Here is a 14,471-nt window from a genome sequence, read left to right as displayed (position 1 = left end):
GTGTCCATCTACAACTAAAAAATATTTTTTAAAAAAGTTGAGTATATAGAATTACAGAAATGTGAAGTATGAACTTGCTGCCACCTAAAGGATATCCCAGGCCTACTGGCTAAAAGCAAAGTAAGAACTTCCTACTTGGTATAATAAGCTTGCTTGGGAGGTCTTATCCTCAAGTAGATAAGATGTGAAGCGGAACTCCTTTAAACAGACCTGATTTCTAACAAGGGTTTGGATAGAAACAGATTAGATAAATGTATTTAATATAATACAAATGTGTTCAAATCTGGTATCAAAGACTTTGGCAAGTGGTCCTTGGTGAACACCTGTTTCAGGTGTTTCAAATTGCTGAATGACTTCCCGTCTGGCTTCTTGGTCCCACAGTTCCTTTCCTCTAAGGCCTATTCTTGATTTGTACACAGTGATGTTTTTACAGAACGCTTTTCTGTGTTGCTGTGCTCTCTCTGGAAGTCTTTTTCCTACTTTTGCTTCTGTTTAAATATCTTAATTGTGACCATAAAGAAAGCAGGGGCTAGGATTTCTCCTTTTTAATTGCATTCTATCTCAGAGTCTCAGCAAGCGTAAATGAGTGCAGCATAGCCAAGCTCTATGGATGATGGTGGTGGTGGTGAACGAAGGGGGAGTGATTTTTCACACTTAGGAGCTCAGTTCTCAGTTTTTGTGCTGCTTCATATTCTTCCTTGTGATGTGCAGTGTTCCAGGCTGGCAGCATGCTGTGAACAAAGAAAATTGTATTCTATGGTCTCTTTCAATATGCTGGGACTTGGCAAGGGCTGAAAGCAAATCATGCACCTGCTTAACCTTTTCAGCATGACAAAGAATCATGTCCCTCCCTTCCACAGGAAATGCTCCCAGATGACAGCACAAACACACACTAATTAAGTCTTTCCTTGTGTTCCCAGGTCTTTTCCTTCAATCTTTTCTTGGGTTTAGATATGTAATTAAGAGGAAAGTGGAGAAACAAATCAGGTATAAGATTGAGAAGGGGATTGGCTGGGGATGGAGCTCAGTGAAAGAGTACTTGCCTAGTGTGTATGAGGCCCTGGGTTTGATCCCCAGCTGGGAGCAGGAATTTGGGAGCTTGATAGCTACCTAATTACAAGTAAAGACTAGAACCTCTGGTGGCTTTTTTTTTTTTTTTTTACCAGGAATTTTAACTCAGGGTGCTTAATCTCTAAGCCACATCTTCAGCCCTTTTTATATTTTATTTTGAGATAGGGTCTCGCTAAGTTATTTAGGGCCTTGCCAAGTTGCTGAGGCTGGCTTTGAATTGGTGATCCTCTTGCCTTAGCCTCCTGAGCTGCTGGGATTAGAGGGATGTGCCATTGTGCCTGATTCTTCAGATGTGGTTGATGAAAAAAATCGGTTGCAATTATAGAACATTTTTTCAAATGTTTTGAGTTTCTTGCATTTCTGTCTTTTTGTCTCTGAATAGGGGCATTTCAGTGTCTTTTCAGTCAATACAGTCATGCACAGCATAAAGATTTTTTTAGTCAAGAATGGATCACATATACATTGGTAGCCTTATAAGATTATATTTTTCTGTGTGGTCTCTGTCTGTATGTCACTGGTGGTGGTCTGAGGATATCTCAGAGAGGGAGACCTCTGTTCAGGACCACTGAGGTCCTTGACCAATTCTACTAAAGTTTCTAGATGCATCAGATATGGAGCCACAGAGATTTATTCAGGAAAGCAAGGAATATACATTTAGGGGAGAATGTGGGCTATTTAAAGAGTGAGATGCATGACTGGGGACAGTGGCACATGCTTGTAATCCTAGCAATTTGGGACTCTGAGGAAGGAAGATTGCAAGGTCAAAGCCAGCCAGCCTTAACAATTTAGTGAGGCCCTAAACAACTTAAAAGACCCTGTCCCAAAATAAAAAAATAAAAAAAGCTAGGGGGGAGGGGGCGGTGGCAGATGTGGCTCAGTGGTAAAGTGCTCCTGGGTTCAATTATCAGTACCAGAAAAAAATAAAAAAGAGTGAGATACAATTTTGGGTCCTGGGCTCTTCTTTTAAAGGAAATTTGTCAGAGTTATACAAAATGATATATAAGAAGAAAGGAGGGGTAAGACAAGATAATACAAATGGAAGAAATGATTTACAGTAGAAGGGGTAGAGAGAGAAAAGGGTAGGGGAGGGGAGGGGAGGGGGGATAGTAGAGAATAGGACTGACAGCAGAATACATCAGAAACTAGAAAGGCAATATGTCAATTAATGGAAGGGTAACTGATGTGATACAGCAATCTGTATACGGGGTAAAGTTGGGAGTTCATAACCCGCTTGAATCAAACTGTGAAATATGATATATTAAGAACTGTGTAATGTTTTGAACGACCAACAATTAAAAAAAAAAAGGAAATTTGATAAAGGGTGAAGGGGTGGGCATGGGAAGGTATGTGGGGATGACATGAATATGGTCAAAGCCAAGAAGGTTTATGATGGCCTGGCAATTCTCAGTTGACACCGTCTCTTTTTTTTTTAAGAGAGAGAGAGAGAGAGAATTTTTTTTAATGTTTATTTTAGTTCTCGGCGGACACAACATCTTTGTTTGTATGTGGTGCTGAGGATCGAACCCAGGCCGCACGCATGCCAGGCAAGCGTGCTACCACTTGAGCCACATCCCCAGCCCCAGACACCGTCTCTTATTATCTGATTAATAGACAACACTGAGAAAGTACCCTGTGTTATAAGTTTCATATTTCCCTTACTCAATCTATTCTAAAAAATACATGTGCTAATGAGATAATTAACATTGCATAGGAAAAATTTTCATAAATGGGTAAATTTCAAGCAACTTTAAGATTGTGAGTGAGGGTCTGTAGATTTTCCAGAAATTTGGGAGTATCAAGCCTGGGAGAGAAAAACAGGCTTGGGGAGTGAAGGTATGAGGAAATTTCGCACAAGGCTTTCAGATTAAAGTTAAAGTCTCCTTGTCCTTCTTTTTGTCTTCTTTCCATCTATCTTTTTAATTTCTTCCTTCCTACCTGATCTTATTTTCCTGTCCACTTTCTGCTTCCTTCTAGGCCAAGTGAAGGCCCCAGAAGCTCAGAGTTCAGTAGAGCTTCTTCTTCTTTTTTTTTTTTTAAATATCTTATTTAGAAAAATAATCCAGTGTGAGATGGTGTCCTTAGCTGAATACTGAATATTTTCTTTCCAGTTCCTGAAGGGGCCCATTTGCTGGACAGACCAAGATTCACACATTTGCACTTTTCTAATCAGAGTAGGGAGCAAAAGAGACCAAGAGTCTGGTGGTGCCTGAAAACAGAGTCAGTCTCCTTTGGGAAGGAGAAACCAAATCAGTCCTGGAAAGGGTGGGCCTGTCTCCTGCAATGCCCCAGTTAGCAGCAGCTTCAGGCTGTCGCAGACTGCCTCTATGGCCTACTTCCTTTTGTAATTTGCACAATAGACCAGAAGATGGGGCTCTTGACCCTGGAGTCAAGGGCCAGAGGCTATGTTTTCATATTTGAACTGGAGGAAGGTCAGTTCCAACAGAGCTCATAAAAATCATCTCTACCTCCTCATTTCTCTTACTATACTGTCCACTTCTACTATGGCTGGAACCTATCTTCCAGGGGAATGGGAATATAGGCATATCTTCCTTTTGGACACCATCCTAGGCACCTCTTGAATTAGTATGTTGCCTGAGTCAGTAGTCTAACTGGGCCCCTTGTCTCAGGTTTCTGCCTCTAATCCATTGTGCCCTCATGACAGATTTCAGCACTATTTTCATAGAACAGTATAGGACAGTATAGCATAGTGACCAAGAAATCTAGAACTAGGCCCTCAATTCATTTCAATTAGGTGAGTCTTTCCTCATCTCAGAGAAGCTCTCCTTGATCATCTCCCATTCTGGGAGCCCTCTATCACATAATTGTCATTTACTTCTTAGTAGCTATCAAAAATTGTAATAATCTTGTTTGCTTACTTGTTTACTGTCTATCCACCTAGCAGGAGTACCCAAGGGGGCAAGAACCCTGTTTGTCTTTTTGTGGTTTCCCCACTACCTAACACAGGGCTGGATACATAAAGTCTCAATAAATGTATTCTGAATTAATAAATGAATGGTCAAATCCTAGCATAATGACTGCCTGAACTTGAGAAAGTTTCTTGACTTCACTAAGCCTTAGTTTTCTTAGAAGTGAAATGGAAAAATAATAAATACAATGACTATTGCAGGAATGTGTTTCCCTAAAACTTTCAGCAGAATTCTGCTCCATGTAAGAAAATAGTCTGAACTGCCAGCTCTCCAAAATTTAACTACAGGCCCCCCTCACCCGCTAACTTCATCCTTTTTTTCAAGGTGCTGAGGACTGAACCCAGGGCTATGTGAATGCTAGAAAAGCACTCTGCCACTGAGCCACACCCCAAATCCTAACCATAGCCTTTCTTTACTGCAAGTTTGACTTCCTATTGATTTTCTCTTTCTTTATATGTTGACTTTAGCTTACAACAATATCATAAGTTCTTTGATGTTAATGATTATTTATCTTATTCCTTTCTGTATATTCCACAGAGCTTTGAAGAATGCTGGATACATAGAAAGTAGTTAGCAAATATGCTGGGCACAGTGGACACCTGTAATCTCAGAGACTCAGGAGGAAGGGAGATAGCAAGTTACATACAGGGTTTGGCCCAAATCATGACTAACCTGAATGACCCATATACATTACTACTCTTTAAGGTTTTGCCCAAGACTTGAGATACTTGCCCTTCTTACCTTGGCTCAATTAAATCTTACCCATATTTTCAGACTTAGCTCAAACTCATGTCCTCTTCTGAAGAACTCCAGGTCAAAGAACATTTCTGAATTTTCATAATCTTTTAAGTTTTTGTAATCTTTGTTCCCCAAGCACATCTTTCCTTGGAAGGAAGGCTTCTTGGAAGAGATGGCTTTTTGACTTAACTTTGAAGGACAGTTATTCATATGGTTCTTATTCTATGTTCTATTTTCTTGTCATTATATTAACATGTCTTCTCTTAGATTGTTAAGCTACTTGGAAATATAGTTTAGATTTCTTTGTATCTTTAGTTCTATATCTACATAGTATACATTCAATATATTTTTTATTAGATTGAATTAAAAGGACATATATTTGCTAACTACTTTTTTCTCTTGGGGGGGAGGTTTACTGGGGATTGAACAGGGGGTTTCTTTACCACTGAGCTACATACCCAGTCTTTTTAAATTTTTATTTTGATACAGGGTCTCTCTAAATTGCAGAAGCTCCTGGAACTTGTTATTTCCCTTCCTCCTGAGTCTCTGGGATTACAGGTGTCCACTGTGCCCACCATATTTAATAACCACTTTCCATGTATCCAGCATTCTTCAAGGCTCTGTGGAATATACAGAAAGGAATAAGAAAAATAATCATTAATATAAAAAATCTTATGATATTGTAATAAGCTAAAGTCAACATATAAATAATGTACTTAAATAAACACTGCATGGTAACTGCTATGAGAAACATATGAAGTGAGGAGTCTGAAGAGGGAGAGATGACATCTGTTAAGGGTGTCAGGGACAATAGCATAAAGGAAGGTTTCTTGGAAGAAGTGGCCTTTGGGACTGACTTCGAAGGATGGTTAAGACTTTTTAATATTTATTTTTTAGTTTTAGGAAGATACAATATCTTCATTTTATTTTTATGTGGTGCTGAGGATCAAACCCAGTGGCTCACAAATGCTAGGCAAGCGCTTTAACCTCTGAGTCACAACCCCAGCCTGACAGTAAAGATTTTGATAGGCAAAAATGGGGGATGAAGATGGGATGTGAATTAAGATTCAAGGCATAGGCTTTATGCAGACATGGACAGAGAGTGCGGATATAGTCATTAAAACTCAGAAACAGGGCAAGGAGCTTATGCAGGGTTGAGAAATCTGTTGTTTTTTGGGGGGATGGTAAACCCCAAATTTGTTATCAATTTCAGAAAGGGATGGTATGCAAATGATGAACCTTAACATGTTCCCCAAGAGTAGCTTCTTTGAAGGCTGAGAATTATTTGCAATGATTTTTTTTCCTTAATAATGTGGACTCACCTACAGTCTGATAAGTGTGTATAAGACAAAAGGCCCCTTTCTTCATTTTAGGGATAGAGACTATATTGGATTTTAGCCAGCCTTTTCTTTTAAACTCAAATCAAACTGAATACATTCTTCATGATTTTCTAATCTCGTCATAGATATTAGTTCTGTTGTTAACTGATAATTTGCTTTAGATCATTTCCTGGAAAAGCTGAAGGGCTCTTTTTGTGAAACTGCTTCAACAATCATCCCTTAGCCCAACTCTGCTTTTTGAAGCAGACCTGAGGGGGAGAAGACCTAAGATGTAGAGAGCCTGTGGAGCGGGCCTGTTCACTGCCTACCTACTACTCTTTAACGCTTTTAATTTGGCCACTAGCTCAGGGATTAATGATTTTAGAAGGCTGCCTCCCATCATCCTCAATGACTTCCTCCTGTAATCCTGAGGTTCATTTTCTCAGAATTTAAAATCCAACTTTTAAAGAATATAATCAGAATAGACAAAACCGACACTTTCTCAGTTTTCAAGAGCCAGGTGCAGTTGCAAATAGAAGCAGAGATTTTCAATGTCTAGCAAGCAGTTGGAAGGACCTTCAAGCCCAGAGGCCCCTGAAGGGAGGGAGGCGGTTTCCACGGCAACCGCGCCCGGGAGCAGACGGCTCCTCCAGTTCCCTCCTCCTCCTCCTCCTGGTAGCCCAGGGTACCGCCGGACAGCGTCCTCCGGTGCTCTGAGCCCTGATTGGCTGCACTGGTCGCTCGCTGATTGGCTGCGGCGGCTGCCTCGCGGGCCGGTGGCTATGGAGGCGGAGGCGGTTGATGGTTGACCGTTGGCTCCAGGGTAGGGGTCGCCGCTCGTGTGATCAGCTCACACACGACCAGGGGGCGAGGGCTGCTGACGTTCTGCCTGGAACCCACTGGGAGGGCCCAATTCCGCTCCGCCATGCCGGCGGGGAGTAACGAGCCGGACGGCGTCCTGAGCTATCAGGTAGGGCCCCGCCTCCAGCCCCTCCCCGGGGCTGGGACTCAGCCTCCTCATCCTGTGCCCACCCTCCTTTCTTCTGCCCCCAAGCCCGGGCTCCCTGGGCCACTCCCTAAGGACGAGGGGAGGCCAGCTCGGGACAGCAGGGGGCGCTCCGGGCGATTGGGGATCACGCCGTGGCTGCTTGAGAGGATGACCTTGGGCCGAACCGGGAGCCGGCCCATCTCTGCTGCATCCCTTGCACAGCCGAGGAGCCCTGGCGGCTGGCGGGCGGTGACCTCTGTTCTCGGGTCTTCGGGGTGGGAGACGCCCCCTTCTGACCTCTCATTGTCCTGAGGAACATGGACGAAAGGGTATCTAGGGAGCTTGCTCTGGTCTTTGTATTTTTGTTTCTGGGTGCTTTTGGTTTCTCAGTGGCTCAGAGGAAGAGCATAGAAAAGCTGTGGAGGCTGAGAACTGTCCCTGTTAGTATGGCTGGCTTTGTGATTATCCCATCCCATTGCACAGACATTTGACAAGTTCTAGGTAGGGGAAGAACATGGGCTGAGGAAATGTTGAGGGTTCAGAAACAGGTACTTGTTAAAGGGAATGAGGAAATCAGGTTTAAGTAATTGATGACAACTGTGGGATGGCTCATGTAATGAAGCATTAGACTAGGTTTTGTGACCTTGTGTAAGTTACTTGCTTCCTTGAGCCTGTTTGATTTCTTAAAATGGAAATGGTGATACTTGCTTTGCTTACCTCATATATGGTTGTTTTTAGGATCAAATGAGGTGCATTTGTGAAGAGGCTTTGTGAAGTGTTTATAATGTGATATACAGTGAGTGGCAGCTTATTGAGTTCTCACTCCTCCTTTCCTGTGCAGTCAGATGGTATGGTTACTGTTCTGGAGAGAAGACTCCAAGGGGTGAGGGAAGTCAAGACAAGTGGAGGTCTGTGAAGACGATGATGACCATCTCAGGAAGGATAACAAGTGTTGGAGACAAGTGCCATCTTGATGTGACTCAGGGATAGTTTCTGAAAGGAGGAAAGGAAAACATTTCGAGTTTGTAGCAAAATGGATATCAGACACTAATTTCTTCCTTTCCTCCTGGTAATAGTTTGCTACTAGAAGATCCATAATTCATTCTTTGTTCAGTCAAAAAAGGAACAATATCTAGATTTTGAAAAATCTTTCCATATCTAATCCTTTAGAGGCCTGCTACATGTATTCAACCTCTGTTTGGGATACAATATTGAGCAAAAATAGGCAATGCTCTTGCCTACCTGGAGATTACCACTATCTGTTGGGAAGCAGGATGAAGTAACCTTTTCTCTTTCTCTCTGTGTGTGTGTGTGTGTGTGTGTGTTTATGGTAATGGGGATTGAACCCAGAACCTTGCACATGCTAGGCAAATGCTCTACCACTGATTTATGTTTCCAGCCCTTTATAATTTTATTTTGAGGCAGGGTCTCACCCAGTTGCCCAGACTGGCCTTGAACTTGTAATCCTCTTGCTTTAGCCCCCAACTTGCTAGGATAACAGATGTGCACTATGCCTGGCAGAAATCACCATTTTAAATCAAATAATCACTCAAATGATCATATTATTATAAACTTTGATAAAGGCTTTGGAAAAAAATATAGGCAGACCTATGAGTGTAAATAATGTTTCATTCTCAATCTGAGACTAGAGAAGTTTTGCTATGGAAGGAAATTTAGATAAAGATCTAAAGGATGGGTAAATATCATCTGAGGAAAGAGGGAGATCAAAGGGACTTGGAGACAAAGATAACAGCATATATGAAGTCCTGTGGCAGAAGGGGTATATACTAAAAGAAGCCTATTGTGGTTAGAACCACAAGCAGCAATGAGGGGAATGGTGTAAGATATATTTTGGGATTATAACCCCTGTTATAATCCCAAAATTATGAGGGGAAGGGGAAGGTTAGACAGGAGAGAGGCCTCAAGAGAGAAAAAAATGAGATCATGATCAGATTTTCCTATTGAAGATTTCTCTGGCTGCAGTGGGTAGAACAGGCTGGAATGAATGTTAGGAGACAGTGTCTTTAACATGCAGAATGTGCGCAGGTTGTATTTACAGCATAAAAGACCAGGTTTCTGTTAGTGTTCTGAGAAACTGATAATCCTAAGTGTTTCTGGGGTCGGGTAGGTAATAATTATCTCTTTTACAACAGTTTGTGAAACTTTCACAGGTGGTGGAATGAGCAGAGGAAATGGAAAAGAGTGGGAACATTAGGACCCCATAAAGACTGGAGTTAAGCATTAGGCAAATGGGAACATGAGATACAGTGAGGAAAAGAGAATGAGTGTAGTAGGAGGAAAGGAAGTGGGGTGACTTACGGGAGAAACAGTCAACCAATTGACAATTACCAGTTAAGCCTCCTGTGTGCTAACTAGGTTGTGTGCAAGGGATGGACCTGGCAAAGTGGGTACAAGTTTTATGACTTGTAAACAGAGAGGTTCCAGACATTACTTCTGTGTATCAGAACCTTGTGCTGTTACCTCTGATGTGAACTACTGCCCTAGCCTTCTACCAGTACCCTCTGTTTTCTTTCTTGTCCTTCTACAGTCCATTTTTCACATGCCAGTTAAGAGGGAACTTTAATTTCTTTTTCTTTTCTCAAGATATTGGGGATTGAACCCAGGACCTTGCACATACTAGGTAAATGCTATATCACTGAGCTATATCCCCAGAGGGAGTTTTTAAAAACAAATCACATCCTATCCTATCCTGAAACCCTTCAGTGGCTTCCTAGTGCATTTTAGAATAAAGTCCAAATCCTTTGTCATGGTTTACCAAACTTTATATGGTCAGGGTCTTACCCACCCTACGGGGACTTGCCTTTCTTCTACTCTCTCACCTTGCACACCCTGGCTTTCTTTCTGTTTTTTTTTTTTTTTTCCCAATATGGATAGCTCCTTCAAACTTCAGGAGCTTTGTTGTTGTCATTCCTTCTGCCTAGGACACTCTTCTACCCAGGTTTCCTCATGACTTAGTTCACATCTCATTTCCTTGGAGTGGCTTTCCCTGACCTTCATCACTAGCCACTCTCCTTCATATGACCTCTCTTTCTCTCTCTCTCTCTCTCTCTCTCTCTCTCTCTCTCTCTCTCTCCTCTCCCTCTCTCTCTGTTTTCTGCTGGGGATTGAACCCAGGGGTGCTTTACCACTGAGCTACATCTCCAGCCCTTTTTATTTTTTATTTTGAGACAGGATCATACTGAGTTGCTAAGGGCCTCGCTAAATTGTGGAAGTGGCTTCAAACTTTTGATCTTCTTGTCTCAGCCTCCTAAATTTCTGGGATTATAGCCATGCACCACTATACCCAGTGCGTTTTTTTTATTTTCTTACCACATATAACTTATCTGAAATGTTCTTGTTTTGATTTCTTATTTATTATTTTTTCAAATAAAAGCTTCATGAAGGTAAGGACCAGGCAGAAAAATCTTACCAACTAGCACAATGCTTGGAGTAAAATTACTGCTTGGTTGCATGAGTAACTGAGTAATTGTACTCTCCTGTATCCAAAGCCAAGGTATCTCTCCTTGGGGAGTTTATGGTCTAGACAGGATAGCATAGAGCAATAGACAGCCATTATTGATTACACAAACACTCTCACTTCTTTGCTGCTGTTCCTTTGCTCAGTGTTCAAACTGGAAAATCTTTCCCTTCCTCTCTACTGAGGAAATTCCATTTGTAGCTCTACTAGCTCTCCTGAGTTCAATACCCAGTATTTTAAGGTCTGGTTCCATTTCACTCTATCAGAATTACAGTCTTCTGTACCCACAGAGCTTACAAAGTGCTGTCACCTTCCACAACCACTTGAATATACATGAACATACATGTTCATCTCTGCTGCCCAGTTGACACAGCTCCCTTTGCTTTTGCTGTTGAGTTAATTTTTGCTGACTATAGCTAGATGTGGTGGCACACACCTGTGTAATCCCATCAATTCAAGAAGCTGAGGTAGGAGAATTACAAGTTTAAGGGCAGCATGGGCATCCCTGGTACTGCAAAAATAAAAATTAATAAATTAATTTTATTGAGTGTTTGCCATGTGCCAGGCACCATGATAAGTGTTTTCCATGCACTATCCCATTTCCTTTTTCCTTCTTTTTTGCCACATTGGTGAACAAAATCCAGGGTCTTGCACATGCTGGGCAAGTATTTGACCATTTACCATTGAGTTACACTTCCAGTCCCACTATTCCATTTAATTCTCTCTGTAACCTTAAAAAGGAATAAAAAGGAATAAAAATAACCCTTTTTATTCTTTTTTTTAAAAACTGGGTATTGAACTCAGGAGAGCTAGTAGAGCTACATCCCCAGCCCTTTTAATGTTTTTTTATTTAGAGACAGGGTTTCCCTATGTTGCTAAGGCTGGCCTTGAACTTGCCTGTCAGCCCCTTGAATAGCTGGGATTATAATCATGTGCCACTTCACTTGGCCTTACTCCCAATTTTCAAATAAGGAAACTCAAGAGAGGTTAAGTAATTTCTAATAAGTGATGAAGCTGCTTGTGGTTCTGCCAAAACCAGGGCTGCCTCTTTCCAAAGGATGTGTGTTTAATTACTGTGCATTACTGAAGCTTGTGTCTTTGAAATACGGATCAGTACCTGGCTCTGAGTGAGTGCTTAAGAAGTATCTGGGGGCTAGGGATATAGCTCAATGGTAGAGTGATTGCCTACTGTGCATTAGGCCCTGGGTTGAATCCCCAGCACTGCCATAAAATAAAATAAAAAATGTTTGGAAAGATACTGATGGCAAAGTGTGCAAAGGCTATATTTGAGTGGGAGAGGCTGGAATGAGGGAGGCCAGTTAGGGGGCTGTTGGTGAAGTTTAGGGTGAGTTAATTAAGGTCTGCATTATTCATTTTGATGAAATATCTGTGTTATTGAAACTTTAAGAGTTGATGAGCTCTTATAAGGAGTAAGTAATAGAGGAAGATGACCAGACAGCTTTAGGGAAAGCCCTTTCTTTAGACTGGAACTGGGAACATCTTGTAGCTTCACATTTCTCCTCCTCATCACTTTCAGAAGTGACCAGATCTGAGGAAGTGCTAAAAGAAGAAGGCTGCAGAATTGAAGGGAGGTTTAGGGAGAACGGAAGTGGAGGAGGGGGAAAGCAAGTGATTTGGGGCTATTATGAAGGCTTTTATGTGTGCCAGGGCTGCTCAGAATGGAACATTTTGGAGATATCTTCAGAATACCAAACTCTGGTAAATGGTATTAAGATGCATGACTAATGGAAAGAGAGTCACAACCCAGGTCTTATGGTGGACCTGAAAAAATTCCCAGACAGGAGTTTCTGAAAGCCACCTGGTACGTGTTGGCGCTTAGTAAATATTTGCTGAGTGAATGAATGAATGGCTCTGTAGGGAGCATATCAACTTTTCTGAGGGTCATGCTCAGTTGATGGTAAGCAGTTAGTAAATATTTGCTCAATGTTATTGAATAAAACTTTACCTAGATAGCAGTTTCTCCTCATACCACGTTTCAGTGTGTATTTCATGCCCATCCCCCATTCCCAACATAGATGAATTGGTATGTGGGAACTGGGGAGTCTGGGCATTCTCTTTACCAGCCCTGCTGGGAAGCTTCAAGAGAGATGTTGGTTGTCTGTCCTGCCAAGCAGAGAGTTGAGCAGAGAATTGGGGGACAATTCAGAATGTAAGTGTACTTCCATCAAAATCTATAGATAATCATCATAGCTTTAAGGTTTTCCTTGGCAGTAGTAATCAAGACAAAGAAAAGCAACCGTGCTTGTTCTAAATCTGCTGCTAGGTTACAGTAACAACTCTTAGATAATAGAGTGGTTGGTTGTTTCCCATAAGGTAATAATAACAAGTTTACTCTGGTCTTGGTAGTTAGGAAGTCATAATATTTATAGAGTATCATTTTCCTATTGTTGCCATGACAAATTATCACAAATTTAGTGGCTTAAACAATATAAATTTATCATTTTACAGTTCTGTAGTTCAGAAGTCTTGACACAGATCTTATTGAACTAAAATCAAGGCGTTGGCAGGGTTTCTTTCTGGAGGTGCCAGGAGGAAATCTGTTTCTTTGCCTTTTTCATTTTCTAGAAACTGTCCACATTCTTTGCCTCAGAGTTACCTTCTTCCATCCCTTTCTCTATCTACAAAGCCAGAAACCTCAAATTTTAGACCCTAATTTTGTTGTCCCATCTTCCTCTCTGGTTTGACTCTTCTGTCTCCTTCTTCTACTTTTAAGAATCCTTATGATTACATTGAGATTACTTTGTAGTTTACATAATTCATGATCTTCTCATTGTAAGGTGAAGTAATTAGCAACCTTATTCCTATCTGTAATCTTAATTCTCCTTCCCCATGGAAGGTAACATATTCATAAATTCCAGGGATTAGGATGTACATATCTTTGGGAGTCATTATTCTCCCTATCATCATGTACTAACCTAGTAATCTATACTAGATAAGAGAGAGTCCAAGTGGGATTCAAGAAAAAAAAAATCACTGAGTGATTTTTTTTGGAATTTTAGTTCCTTAACAGGCTGCTGAAGAGTCAGAATGGAAAGCTCATGGGTATTTAGGAGCTCATGGCCCTGAGAAGAGGAGGTCTGAAATAACTGCACAAGTTCTCACAGAAACTTTTCCCTTGCTGTTGGGTGTCTGTAGTTAGTAAGGAAGTAATTGAGGGCATTTGAGTTGGTAATCTGAGTTAGAATCAGGGACAGGGTCTATGAGGGGCCAGAAGTCAGATGCTCTGCTGAATGAAGAAGAAAATGGAAATGAATAAGGAGATGGAAAATAATTGGAGTTCTGGTCAGCAAATGCACAATTGGCATATGAGGTTCTGGAGTGCTAAGGATTTAATGAGGTATTAATGTGGATCTTGAACTATTCTCTTTGTGGGCATTAATCCATGATTCGGCATCCTGAACTCTCTAAAATGACTAGGTTCTTTACTTTTGACAATATTAGCACATAATAAGAAAGACAGACTTGAGTCTTCCTAGCCCACTCAACCCTTACGAGAGCTTATTTAGCCTTGACTTAGAACTGTTTCAAGGATTAAGTGAGGTAATGCTTGTAGAGAAAATGCTAGGCATATGGTGAGTGCTCAGTAAACATTTCTTCTTAATTCTAATTGGACCAATTTGGTTTGCTGACTTATAACCCTGGAAGTAGTGCTGAGGATATAGTTCAGTGGTAGAATGCTTGCCTAGAAACCCTAGAAATCATCTTTACATTTGCTGATTTTAAAATGGTTTAATGTATCAGAAGTCAATAAAACTTTTCTTCCCTTTGTGTGGATATGGATGAGGTTTTTGAGAATGGAAAGGTTATATAATGTCTGAAAACATTGGATCTTTAGGAGGAAAAAACAGTGAAAGGGGTCTTTGAGATAAAAAGTCAGAGGCAGGGTTCAATTGGACAGGTCCACCATCACAGGTCCAGAGTGGAGCTAC

The 14,471-nt window shown here is 41.2% G+C and overlaps 1 protein-coding gene across 3 annotated transcripts in view; it reads left to right on the top strand.

Annotated features, from left to right (window-relative positions):
* The first annotated feature begins 6,803 nt into the window (after nt 1–6,803).
* Nucleotides 6,804–14,471, top strand: part of Slc4a8 (solute carrier family 4 member 8) — a 71,968-nt gene continuing 64,300 nt past the window's right edge. The window contains exon 1 of one of the 3 annotated variants that reach the window (XM_021726171.2): nt 6,804–7,025. In XM_021726171.2, coding sequence (XP_021581846.1) covers nt 6,981–7,025 — 45 coding nt within the window. In that variant the 5' untranslated portion in view covers nt 6,804–6,980. Of the gene's footprint in view, nt 7,026–7,069; nt 7,373–11,948; nt 12,692–14,471 lie in introns of those variants that run through there. The other 2 variants (XM_021726172.3, XM_078014676.1) reach the window with 2 other exon arrangements.

This window comes from Ictidomys tridecemlineatus, chromosome 6 (assembly GCF_052094955.1).
Source record: "Ictidomys tridecemlineatus isolate mIctTri1 chromosome 6, mIctTri1.hap1, whole genome shotgun sequence".
Lineage (NCBI taxonomy): Eukaryota > Metazoa > Chordata > Mammalia > Rodentia > Sciuridae > Ictidomys > Ictidomys tridecemlineatus.
This window is presented reverse-complemented; position numbering and strand designations above follow the sequence as displayed.